This window comes from Oncorhynchus nerka, linkage group LG2, assembly GCF_034236695.1.
Source record: "Oncorhynchus nerka isolate Pitt River linkage group LG2, Oner_Uvic_2.0, whole genome shotgun sequence".
Lineage (NCBI taxonomy): Eukaryota > Metazoa > Chordata > Actinopteri > Salmoniformes > Salmonidae > Oncorhynchus > Oncorhynchus nerka.
In genome coordinates this window covers 43,039,969-43,054,203 of record NC_088397.1, presented here as the reverse complement: position 1 = coordinate 43,054,203, position 14,235 = coordinate 43,039,969, and the positions used below count along the sequence as shown (strand labels likewise).

The 14,235-nt window shown below is 44.7% G+C and overlaps 1 protein-coding gene across 1 annotated transcript in view; it reads left to right on the top strand.

Annotated features, from left to right (window-relative positions):
* Positions 1–588: 588 nt before the first annotated feature.
* LOC115135492 (kinesin-like protein KIF21B) overlaps positions 589–14,235 on the top strand; it is a 126,076-nt gene continuing 112,429 nt past the window's right edge. Inside the window, 1 exon segment of the mRNA XM_029670259.2 lies at positions 589–983. Coding sequence (XP_029526119.2) covers positions 943–983 — 41 coding nt within the window. The 5' untranslated portion in view covers positions 589–942.

Genomic DNA, 14,235 nt, shown 5'->3' with positions numbered 1-14,235 from the left:
CTCTGTTGACGGGAAATGTTGGCTCGTTGCGGGATGAAGCAATATAGGCCTATCAGTGGTGGATCGACTCACTCTTCCTGAAAACCCTTACCTACTATCTGCCGCTAGTCACGCCCGGCCTATCCCAGCTTGTTCTGTGCTTGTTATATGTTATCTGTAGTGGATAGACTCACTCACTCTTTTTTTACTTTACCATGCACTAGTCGTCATACAACTACATCCCTAACTTGGTATGTTACCTTTGACCCCCATGATGTTAAATCTGTGACCTTGAACCCCCCTCTCAAACATGGGAACATTGACTCTCTTTATGACTGGTTAACGGGCCTCAGATGTTCCCTGTGCTTCTGCCCACAACCTAACACACGCATACGCGCGCACACGCGCACGCGCGCACGCGCGCGCACACCATTGGGCGCCTCTGAGACTTTGAGGCTCTGAGCTCCCTAATTGGCCTATTAGGTAGGACGGGGGTGGGAGCATTTGATATGTGTGGCTAAGAGCTTGTCAATCAAATGCGATTCACACCCGCCCCCTATGGTTTTCTCTCTCTGCCTCCGCTGTGCACATTCAATGTGAGACAGACAATAAATAGGCAGAGAAGGCTGTTACTGTGTGGTTTTGGATGAGCGCCGAAACGGTTTGTAGACTTCGCACATACACAACAGGATGTAGCAGCGGCGAAATAAATAAGAAAGGAGAAGAAAAGCGCGTGCGAAGAACGGAGGTGTAGATTGTGAGGGTGGACAGAAGCAGAAGCCGACGGTAGCAGGATTACCCACGGCAGGTTATGATGACAGCACCGCGGCCCGAGCTTCTAACCTGAAGTACCATGCGCTTTTGTTTGACGCAATACTGGATTTTTACGCACTAAACGGACTCTGACTGGCACAGTTCAGATACTTTTGTAACAGAGGGGAGCACTGAAAGAAAGAGGATAGGATGGCGAGCCAGAACGACTGCTGTGTGAAGGTCTCTTTGAGGTATGCCCCTCCGCGGTCCCTGAAAGCCCACTGAAAGATTTCTGCCGACCTTTGCAGAGCGCAGAGCGCATTGTGTGTCCGTCAGTCACTGTGTGTCTCTGTTACCGGGCAATTAATTAATTGATTCGCTCACATGTGAGTCCTAGAAGCATTCTCTGGTGATGTTATTTAGCTGTCCATATGTAGAGCAATAATTGCATTAGTACAGTTAGAATTTGGCTTGCTGTTGCAACATATGGGTGGTGCTCTTCTAGCTACTGTACACAGAGCAGATAAGGCAAAGCATGTGCGAGCATGCCTTCATATAGGTGCAGAAGATTAAGGAGATCAGTGCTATTATGCTGTTAGGCTGAATGATCTGTTGGTTGAAATCATGAGTGTTGTGTGATTCTGAAAGTCCTCAGCCCAGGTGCTGGCGGGGTAGCATATCCATGGGGCGTTGCAGCCTGGTCTCATAGACTAGATGTAGCATTGTAAATGTAAAGCTGGACTGCAAGTAAGTATGATATGTTACGTTTGGTATGGTTACGTAAGACAGACGGTTACTTAATGCAAAAACGAAAGTAGTTTGGTTGGACTGGTGGGTGTATAATGCAAATGAAGGTTGCAAATTTGAATATCATCAGTGACAGCATTTGAGCTAAATAGCAACTTTTCAACTACATACTACTTTTTTGCTACATTGCAACTACTTGGCGTGTTAACTAACCCTTCCCCTAACCTTAACCCTTTTAGCTCACCCTGCCCTTAACCCTTTAACCTAACTCCTAAACTTTACCCTGGCCTTAACCTCTAGCCTAACTAACGGTAGCCAGCTAGCTAATGTTAGATACCTAGCTAGAATTCATAACATATCATACGTTTTGAAAATTCATAACATTGCACATTTAGAAAATTCCCAAAACAATTTGAATTGTAAATCGTAACATATCATATGAGATCGGTGATGGACATTCAAAATGTAATTACATACCATACGAAACATAACATATACTAAATGGAGTGCCTCAGAATTACGTCGAGAATAATACGAAATGCTCTGAGATCAGGTTGGGCATTTCTGCCAGTCACAATAATATCAAATTCTCTTCACGTGAGCTCTCCATGCCATGTGTTGTTGCTGTTGCAATAGGGTGTCTTTTCATCGTTACAACATAATTGCTTTCCCTCAATGACTCAGTGTTAGAAAAAATTTGCTTTGGACCTTGCTGAAATGTGTTTTTGCATTTGAGTCGAGCATCACAACGAGATGAAGATACTGTTCCCCAAAGCGATGACATGTCCTTCACATTTATTCACTGCCTTTGTTGAGAACAAACCCTGAATGCACGGGACTGGGTTGTGAGGTTATTGATGAATATTGGACATCATCGCTGTTTAATTTGCGTGCCATAAGGAGATATTATATATCATAGTAGGCTATCACCGCTAGGCCTGCGGCGGTCGTGAAATTTCGTCAGCCGGTGATTGTCAAACAAATAACTGTCGGTCTCACGGTAATTGACCTTTAATTAACATAAACCCATTTAGCATCTCCTGGCTTCCACACATAACAAAAAGTCTAACAAATCCATGTAATATCCCCTACACCTTCACAATAAATCCATTATTTATTTTAGACAGGTCTAAAGAAGCATGATATGAAGAAAATGTAGTCTATTTCAGAATAACAGAATAGCATACTCTGAGTTGTCCTTATGCTCGGTCCTGATGTGGTTATGCCAAATGGCTGTGGGCTAAACTAGTTCATTTAGCAGACAAGATTAGCTTATGATTCCGTGGCATTATTTTATATTATTCCATAGTATGAAGAATACAGTTGAACAAATATATAAATATTTTCTCCAAACGATTTGAGGGAGCGCGGCTATTCTGTGTTGAGCGGTTAACAAAGAAACAGGTATGCTTAATTTAGAATTATTAATGTAACTTTAGTTGTTCTACAAATGTTGGGCTATATGTTTAGATTTTTAATACATGATGAGACTAATGATTTGAAAAAAAGTCGCTTGAAAGGCATGGGCTCTGCTTAGTTTTTTTGCTCAGGCTAAACACACCAATAGTCTCTCATTCACAATTTGATAAGCACTTGATAATGCCTTGAATTTCTCAGTAGCATCCCCTTTGTGGCTGTAATGCGCCCTAAAAAAAAATCCATGCTCTTTGCAGCCCGGCTTGCTGCGTTGTGCCCTTCTCCCTGAGTGTGCTGCGCAATCCGAAGCGTCTCGCACTCACATGGCTCTCCTTCACGTGATCAGGTCTTTCTCACAAGCTACATACAAGTGAAGACCGGCTCATCCGGGATGCAACTGCGCTCATCCTTATCCAATTCCAATGTGTACAGTACTAGTCAAACGTTTGGACACACCTACTCATTCCAGAGTTTTTCTTTATTTGTACTCTTTTCTACAGTGTAGAATAATAGTGAAGACAACAAAACTGTGAAATAACACATGGAATCATGTAGTAATCAAAAAAGTGTTATTTTAATCAAAATATATTTTATATTTGAGATTCTTCAAAGTAGCCACCCTTTGCCTTGATGACATCTTTGCACACTCTTGACATTCTCTCAACCAGCTTCACCTGGAATGCTTTTCCAACAGTATTGAAGAAGTTCCCACATATGCTGAACACTTGTTGGCTCCTTTTCCTTCACTCAGTGGTCCAATTCATCCAAAACCATCTCAATTGGGTTGAGGTCGGGTGATCGTGGTGGCCAGGTCATCTGATGCAGCACTCCATCACTCTCCTTCTTGGTCAAATAGCCCTTACACAGCCTGGAGGTGTGTTGGGTCATTGTCCTGCTGAAAAACCAATGATAGTCCCACTAAGCCGTAATGCTGTGGTAGCCATGCCGACTGACTAATATATAATTGATAAGCGCATATTGTCACCCATCAGACTTCTTGATCGAATCTAGTTTATACTTATACAAAATAAAATGTGTAACATTTGTTTCGATTTAGAATGGACCATTCTCATGCACCTGTATCGAAACAGGGGCAGCGGGAAAAAATATGTCATCTATGCACTTAAATAGCGAATGGAGGACGCTTTTCCCCGTGGTTTATTTTCATGCCAGCCAGGTAGACTATACTCCTTTTGTACATTATACGCAATGTGCATAATATTAGGAAAGTTGAGAAATGAATATAGTAGGCCTAGCCTATAGAAAACTCATGAGATCCTCCTCTTTTTATTAGCGGCCATCACTCTGTTTTCTCCCGCGATCGCATAGCGTATAGAAATGCTGTGCCACATGAAGTGAAGCGTTAGATTTTATTTTTTTACATTTACATTGTCAGAGTGATTAGGGGGACAGTAGAGTGCCGAGTACCAGTTGGTAGCTAGTTTGGTAGGCTACTAATGATAATCGGCAGCATCAGAGCTTCGAGAAGCATAATTACCGTGACTAAACGGTCACGTGGAATTTGACTGCCTTCATGACTCCGGTCACCGCCACAGCCCTAATCACCACCCAGCTTGGTTAGAACTCCGTAATGTACTTCATTGGATGTAGACTACATAGACAAGTAATGTGAGAAGGCATGACTTAATTGGGCTAGTATATTGGATAGTATATCTGCAGTCATGTGTGCGCGTGTGTTTCTCTTTCTCTGTGTGTGCGTGCGCGAGTGGTAACCTTGTCGCAGCCAGACGGTTTTGCCCCGTGGCAAGGTGGTCGGAATCAGGGCCTTTTTGAAGTCAACCGTAATATTGATGGCCCCATTTTCCCGTGCAGTTGCCCATGTGTGGTTGGGAGACTAAATGGTTATAAGGCTCGTAGCCTATAGTCTGTCAGCTGGATGCGTCCCAAATGGTACCCTATTCCCTATATAGTGCACTTCTTTTGACCAGGGTCCATAAGTAAAGAATACGGTGCATTTTATGGACGCATCCAGCTGACTGGCCTTAGGCTACGGGCCTTGTAACCATTCAGTCTCCCAACCACACATGGGCCACTGCATGGGAAAATTGGAAAATGGGGCCATCAATATTATTACGGTTGGCTTCTAGAGGTCTTGATTCCCCCCCATCCCCCCGGTGTGGCACGAGACCGTTAGACAATGGGCCGAAACCACGGGGCAGAACCCGACATTAGAGTCAGCCTGTCAGTTAGTTCCTTTGCGCTTTGTCACAATGTCAAAAAGAGGAAGTGGTTTAGCAAATATTTTGCTGAAGCTTTTCAAAAAGAGTGAAAAGCAGAAAGCGATGCTGCTTGTTCATTGTTGTTCATCTGTTGTTTGTATTAGGGCGACAGGTAGCCTTAGTAGATCGAATCCCCGAGCCGACAAGGTAAAAATCTGTCGTTCTGCCCCTGAACAAGGCAGTTAACCCACTGTTCCTATGCCATCATTTTAAATAAGAATTTGTTCTGAACTGACTTGCCTAGTTAAATCAATAAAATAAAATAAAAATGAGGAAGTTGGATGTGCTGTAAGGTGGGGTTAATGGCCTAAGCCCTACTATTGATTTATTTAACTGGCCGGGGATGGGATGGTATGTGAGGATGAGTGAAGGTGAATGGTATCAGTTATAGTTCACACAGACAGACAGACAGAGACAGACAGACAGACAGACAGACAGACAGACAGACAGACAGACAGACAGACAGGAAGGAGCCTGACATGACCTGTGACATGACCTGTCAACACAGCAGCAGGAGACAAGGCCTACTGTCCATATATGGTTAGCTGTCTCTCTATTCAAATCTGTATTTTTCAAACAGATTCTTTTGTAACTATGGAAGTACAACTTACGTAATTAGTATTAGTTACCCTGCGCTAGGTATAGGCCTACTGTAAGCACACAAAGTTGAATAATACTAACCAATGTTAATTCAGTAACAAACACGAAATAAGCACACAGAGGTATGTAATAACCATAGTGCCACTGTTGTAATAGGAATCCTAAAAGCATGCTCTGTTCTCTTCTTCGTGTGTGTGTGTGTGAGTGTGTGTGTGTGTGTTTGTGTGTATTTGCTCTGTTCCTAATGGGTGGCACTGAAAGCAGCGTTAGTAGAGACAGGAAGTAGGGACGCATACAAACAAACCCACGGATCTAGAGGACTTCCCGTGGATCTAGGGATGCATCCCAAATAGCACACCCAATACACTACTTTTGACCTGATCTCAATGGGCCCTGGTAAAAAATAGTGCACTATATTGGGGAATAGGGAGCCATTTCGGATGCACCTTGAGATGGACTGTCTTCGTAACGACAGGGAAGACTATTCCAGGGAACGCCAGGCCACTGATAAGACACTAGATGGATGGCTGTGTAATTGCTCCCACATTTATAATGATAATTCTGTTCTGCAGCAGAGGAACCTCAGTTCAAGGACTGCGACAGGGACTGCGTTTAGAGAAGTCTGGGTTTGACTAGTGCGTGTGCACGCTCGTGCGTGTGTGAGCCGGCGAAGGGAGGTGTTGATGGCCAAACAAAGTCAGGTCATTCACCACCCTGACCTAGAGGCTGGACGCTATACCCCCGCACCTCCACAGTCTGTGTCACGACAGAGAAGCCGTTCATTTCCTGTCTGTCTGGGAAGCCTTCACTAAACAACATTCAGAGAACATACAGCCAACATACAGATAGCCTGTTACACAATGACCCAGAATCCTGCGTCCCAACAGTAGATCACACACTTCCAGTGCTGTCGATGCCATCTTGAGGGCTTGTGTTGGCTTGAGGTTGACAGATTTATGTTGCTGATGGCTTGGTCTAAGCCATGTGTGTGTGTGTGTGTGTTTATTTTTGTTTAATCTGTGTGTGTGGGAAAGCATACGTGCTTTTCATGTATTTCTCTGTGTGTGCAAGCTCATTTGTGAACATGTGCTTTTGGGTGTGTGGGCATGTTTGTTGTTGAGTATTTCATCTGCAGGCCATGTTTGCCCCTCTCTCCGTCCCCCTCCATGCTCCATCCTCCTCTCCCCTCCTCTTTTCACCCCCATTGCAGTCCAGAGAGAGGTCTTACGTGAAGGTGTTGAGTCAACAGACAATCTTGTTATAAATAGACACAAAGAAGACAGAGAGAGGCTGTTGACTGCATGTCTCTTGTGACGACTGGACGAAACTGGAGGAGATGACACAGGGCCGGCATCCCGAATGGCACCCTATTCCCTATGCAGTGCACTACTTTTAAATCAGAGCACTTGTCAACAGATGTGCTCTAAATAGAGTTGATCAGACAAGCAGCCAGCCGCCTCCTCAGGGTGCTCTTAAACAACATTACCCGTCAAGTGCCCCGGGGGGATTGTCTGATGTTATGTTCTGCTCCTCTTGTGATGATGAGGCTGGAAATAGATGATTATGAATACTTTATTGTGATGAATAGGTTATTATTGAACAGGGAAGGAGATACAAGGATGTACTTTGTTCACTGTTCCCATGCAGGAGAGATCTTTGTCTGTTGTGATGATCGCAGACGAGTTTTACCACACTTGGCTTACAATTTTGACTTCAGTCTGTGTGACGCAACGTGCGTTGTGTGAAATGATTTTCTGCTACCAACTTTTCGTTGCTGCTTTGGTCTGCATTCAGACTGTTACAGGCCACGATATTGACAGTCTGCCCTTGACACAACAGTGAGTAGCCTAGAATACAACGACAGAAGCCAGGGGGTGTAGAATAAATATACATTTTTAAAAAGGGTTTGTTTTGGTTGTTGAACTTATGTCCTGTGTAGGATGTGTGTGTGTCGCGTCTGTTTCCTGTTGACACTGTGACCCGTTCACTGGGTCGACAGCCTCCCTAGGGGGGCTGCTTTACAGGCCTGGCTCTGGTGGGAACTAGCCTCTGGTCAGAACATCTCTCTGTGTGTGTGTGTGTGTGTGTGTGTGTGTGTGTGTTATGCTGAGAGATTTAACCAAAATCATTGGTTCAATTATTTTCAATTCCATTTCTTTCTGTTTTTTTTCTCTTCTGTGAGCTCAATGCGCACACATTGCATAGTTTCTCTAGAGATGAATGAGATCAAGGCCAAACTGTAGTAGGGAGACATTCGACATAGTTTAAAACTTGAAAACTTGGTAATTAACAACAACGACCGTAATCCATTGCATGCCGGTGTGTTTCTTTTACACCTGCTACGTTAGGTTAGTGTTGGGAGAGAAGAGAGAGAGAGGAATGCGTGACAGAAGAATGTGTGACAGAAGAATGTGAAATTGAAAGGGATAGCAAGCAGTTTCTTTGCGAGGTATCCAGTGCTTCATTTGTAAATCGGGAGTTGCCGGAACAAGCAGTGAGCACAAGAGAATAAAAAAAACTAATTTTATTATAAAGCATTGCATTCATTTCATCGCATTTGTGTAGTGGCGTAGAGGCACGTGTAACAGTATAACTTTAGACCGTCCCCTCGCCCATACCCTGGCGCGAACTATGCACATATCAACAAAGGTCACCCACGAAGCATCGTTACCCATCGCTCCACAAAAGCCGCGGCCCTTGCAGAGCAAGGGGAACTACTACTTCAAGGTCTCAGAGCAAGTGACGCCACCGATTGAAACGCTATTTAGCGCACACCACCGCTAACTAAGCTAGCCGTTTCATATCCGTAACACACGTACAGAAGTTTTATACATGGGGTACATTTTTGTTGAAAATGTTGGCCTTTTAATAAAAGCATTTCATGCAATTCTATGTACGTCATTTTACGTGACTGGAGACATTGGCTGAATCTTTGTTAATACCACACAAATGATCGGAATGGCAGGCTACTTTGACACTTACACAACTGAGAATCTGATATCAATAAAAAACCACCTGGTCTTGAATCCATCAATAGCCTAGGCCTAGGTGTGTGGAGACATGTTGTAGGCTACAATGTGAGGAGGAAATTGTAGTCATAAAAAATGCTTTCCAGTTTCACTGATCCACACAATGATGCACAGCTCACTGGTGATGGGCGGTGCACTCGTGCCAAAAGTCAGTCTCTCTCTCTCTCTCTCTCTCTCGCAAAACAATATTTGGAAATGTATCAAATATTTTGGTGGCCTACCGCACAGAGTCTAAATTAAATGATTCAGTGCAACGCTTGAGAGATGCTTGTGTCTTTCGGAGCAGAGCGGGAGAGAGAGATCATAGACAGTGAATGTCATGCTAGTTACGTGAGAGATACTGGCGCGTTTCTCTCACAGCCACCGTCCCAGACATGTATAATATACCCACCCACGTGCCCTGGTATAGCTGTGGCGCTTACAAGTCGGACTTTCTTGTAGCCTCATTTTCTAGACATCAATGTACAGCAACATTTTTAGGCGTCACGGCAGAACACCTGCCATATGCACATGCACACATAGCTGTGGGGCTTACAAGACGTGCATTTCGTATGCTTTTCAGGGCGTCAATGTAGCAGTCGAACAAACCTATCAAGTCAAATGATTGTGATATCAGAATGTACCTCCAATAAAATACATCGATGTAGGCTACAGCAGAACACCTATTATAATTTACAGGCCTCGTGCCTATGCGATGATATGAAGCGCTTATTCCGATTTAACTTCACTTTAACTTGATAATGGTGAAGGTATGCGGAGAGGCGCAGGTCGAGGTGCAAATCAGATTTGTTCCGGAGATTGGGACAGTGCTGACCGCTGATCACCAGCACTTTATGTCCACCTGGAATGTGTCCTTTATCATTACCATTCGTGTCCTTGTAGCGCCTGTAGGTCCGTATGACCGTGCATGGACTGTCGATGCCGAACCGCGGGTCGAGAGATTCTACCTCTGTTTCTCCATACATTGCTCCTACGTCCTCCGGCCAGTATTGCGCGTAAAGCACCTTCAGCTCCTCTGTGTCCTGTATTGTCCACCGTCTGTCCTCCTTAAGAGATCATTCTGGCCTCCATGGTTCCTCGCCGAGCTCGAGAAAAACTCCCTCTGATTAAGGACTCTGCTGCTGGGTCTTCAACCATTCAGTTTGACGCCTTAGAAAGAGTTCACCTGAATCCCTGTGTGGCTGAGTTGTGTGTGTCAGCCTGGCTGCTCTGCCATTTGCACTGAACACCCTCGCTTCCTGGGTGATTGCCCCGCTCGAGTGACAATTCGGATAGTTCCTGATGTGCGTAACACATAAGGCCTGGATCGTTGACAAACGCATGCGAGGATATGCTTGTGGTAAGGCCACTAGGCTCTGACGGGTCACACGGTCGCAGGAGGCCTCCTCAGCTGCTGTGGTGAAATGCTTGTGACGAGCCGGGTCATTTTTCCACACGGACTTGACAGTTCTAAAACTGGATGCCACCCATTTTAGTGTCCAAGATCCTGTTGATTGTAGGACAGCTAAATGTCTAAACTCTCTATGCACTCCCTCAGCTCCATTCGGTTTTTTGGATTGGATACGGTATAAAGCACATATAGCTTGTCCATAAGTATTTTCAAAGGATTGACGGCTCCCATCTCTTTTACCACATCGCCGAATGTGAGCTCAAGCCTGTGTGCCGAGCAGTTATATTAGGGAAGAGGGCCTGGAGCTTTGTTACTACTCCGCTCTTGCGTCCCAGCATGACAGACGCACCACCACACGTAATTCCAATGAGGGTTTTGGAGAGAAAGTCCTCAGTAAACTTTACACCCTCTAATGCAGATTGCGGACAATTCCCCCAGCTGACAATTCCTCCAGTTCCACAAGATCAACAAAAATGTTTGCCAGTACGTCCATATCTGCCAGCCGAAGTCTGATGTTAACAATCAAGGCACTGTTTTTATTCACACTAGTAGCCTCATCGAGCATTAGGCTGATTTTTGGGAGAGCACTGTGCTGTTCTTTCAAATAGTTTTCACTTCATTTCGGATGAAATATGTTGCTGTATGTTGTACACAAGCAACATTTGAGTGGAGAATTTTCCCCGAAATTCTCCCCGACCTCAAATGGGTGACTGGCCCCCTGCCCTTATTGTCCCCTCATAAGGCTTCAGGGCCTAATGGTTATCTCCTGTTAAGAGCTGTTCAAGGCCAGATACTTACTGTAGCCTATAAAATGCATCCCTCTCTCCACCCTTCCTTGAAGTAAAGCTGGATTGCATGAGCAATCGAACATAATAGGATAAGTGAAAGCAAGTGTTCAACTATATCGCTTTCTGGGATTGGATGCAAGGAAGGACGCAATACAATGTCATTACTCGTGTAGCTAATTACAGTGTTACAACACCGGTATAACAGCAACTGAAAGTGTTACCAGGGCATTCAAACAGGACACCGGATCTGCCAACAACACCTTCATAGAGGTCCCTCTCCAGACACACACACACACACACACACACACACACACACACACACACACACACACACACACACACACACACACACACACACACACACACACACACACACACACACTCCAGCCTCTTCACCTTGGTCACATGGTCTCTGACCTCTAGTCATTAGAGAAAGTAATTTGTCAGGGAGTGCTGAACGAAAGACTTTCCCGAATGGAACTGGGAAGGTTGCAGAGGCCGAAGCATGGAAGAGTCAACAAAGCACAGTGCAGTTAAGATCAGTAATGTACAGAAAAGCCTTAGCTAAACGCAGACTTACTTAATACTGTATACTACTGGCCCAATTGGCACATTTATATTGGCTGATATGAATACAGGGTTTATTACCCATTAACCCTCCATTACTAGAAGTAACCACTGATCACTAACCCTTTATCTGTCAGGATAGTGTAAGCTTTATTGTGGAATCCTTATTTTGATCTATCATGGCTCTATTGGATATAGTATGGATCCCTACTGTGTTAGATCGGTGATTAGGACGAGGGAAAAATGCAATGCCACGGTATACAGTCGAATCGATAAGTGCAAACTCATGGCAGTACAGAAGCTGTAGCATTTATCAGGAATCAACAGTATTATTTTGTTAATTATAAGTCCTGGGGGATTACAGTAGGACTGTAGGTGCCCTGTTCACTGCCTGGCTGTTTTATAAGAAGGTCGTTCCATTTGATTTCAATCACTTTTTGACCGCACCCCTTTTTGTTTGAACGAAACCTTCCATACATATTTACCCACGGTAGAAATGGTCAGAAGTGACATTTTTGGTATCAGAATGCCAAAACATTCAGGAGATAGAGGTGCTCAAAATTGAACCATTATGCATACTAGGGTTGGGCAGCATCCAGATTTTCATACCTTCATACCGTTTCTGTACCTTACCGGGGTATACGGTATTAGCGGCAGTGCACACAAGGGGGTGCTACACTATATGACCAAAAGTATGTGGTCATCTCATTCCAAAATCACGGGCATTATTATAGAGTTGGTCCCCCCTTTGCTGCTGTAACAGCCTCCACTCTTCTGGGAAGGCTTTCCACTAGATGTTGGAACATTGCTGCGGGGACTTGCTTCCATTCAGCCACAGCAGCATTAGTGAAGTCGGGCAATGATGTTGGGCGATTTGCCCTGGCTCGAGGTCGGTGTTCCAATTCATCCCAAAGGTGTTTCGATGGGGTTGAGGTTAGGGCTCTGTGCAGGCCAGTAAAGTTCTTCCACACCTATCTCGACAAACCATTTCTGTATGGACCTCGCTTTGTGCACAGGGGCACAAAGTGAAACAGGAATGGGCCTTCCCCAAACTGTTGCCACAAAGTTGGAAGCACAGAATCGTCTAGAACATCATTGTATGCTGTATCATTAAGATTTCCCTTCACTGGAAATAAGGGGCCTAGCCCAAACCAAGAAAAACAGCCCCAGACCATTATTCCCCCTCCACCAAACTTTACAGTTGGCACTATGCATTGGGGCAGGCATTCTCCTGGCATCCGCCAAACCCAGATTTGTACGTCAGACTGCCAGATGGTAAAGTGTGATTCTTTATTCCAGAGAACGCGTTTTCACTGCTTCAGAGTCCAATTGCGGCAAGCTTTACACCACTCCAGCCGACGCTTGGCATTGTGCATGGCGATCTTAGGCTTGTGTGTGGCTGCTCGGCTAAGGAAGCCCATTTTATGAAGCTACCGCCCAACAGTTCTTGTGCTGATGTTGCTTCCAGAGGAAGTTTGGAATTCGGTGGTGTTGCAACCGAGGACAGACGATTTATATGTGCTACGCACTTCAGATCTCGGCGGCCTCGTTCTGTGAGGTTGTGTGGCCTACCACTTCGCGGTTGAGCCGTTGTTGCTCCTAGATGTTTCCACCTCCACAATAATAGCACTTCCAGTTGACCAGGGCAGCTCTAGCAGGGCAGACATTTGGCGACCTGACTTGTTGGAAAGGCGACATCCTATGACGGTGCCACATTGAAAGTCACTGAGCTAGCTCTTCAGTAATGCCATTTTACTGCCAATGTTTGTCTATGGAGATTGCATGGCAGTGTGCTCGATTTTGTACACCTGTCAGCAATGGGTGTGGCTGAAATAGCTGAATCCACTAATTTGAATGGGTGTCCACATACTTCTGTATAAATAGTGTATTTCTTTTCAAATGTATTATTATTATTTTTAAATTATGCATACTAACAAAGTACCACTGAATTCCCAAGCAGACGCTAGCTAAATGGTAGCAATTACAAGCGAACATTAAACAAATTGCAACGACTAAAGATACCCCAGCTCATGAAGTTGTATAACTATCTCAAAAGGTTTGCTGCACTCACAAAACAAATATCAGACAGCAGGGAACTTGATCCAGGAGCGGATTGGCTGTCTTTTGCTGTAACCAAGGAGCTTTATCTTTTAAGCTTGTGACTTAGCTAGCAAGTTAGCAAACCAAATGCATTGCTGGAGACCTTTTTTTTTGTTGGCACATCTTAGATAGTGAAACTTATATATTGAACAAAAATATAAACAGAACATGCAGCATTTTCACAAATTTAGCATTTTCAACGATTTAAAAAAATATTCATTAGTCCCTAATCTATGGATTTCACATGACTGGGCAGGGGCGCCGCCTTGGATGGGCCTGGGAGGGCCATGAGCCCCCCCCCCCCCAACAAAAAAAAACTCTGGGGGGGCTTTTTTTACAGACAGAAATACTCCTCAGTTTCATCAGTTGTCCTGGTGGCTTGTCTCAGACGATCCCACAGGTGACGAGGCCGGATGTGGAGGTCCTGGGCTGGTGTGGTTACACATGGTCTGCGGGTGTGAGGCCGGATGGACGTACTGCCAAATTCTCGAAAACAACGTTGGAGGAGGCTTATGGTAGAGAAATGAACATTACACTCTCTGGAAACAGCTCTGGTAGACATTCCTGCAGTCAGCATGCCAATTGCATGCATTCTCAAAACTTGAGACATCTGTGGCATTATGCAT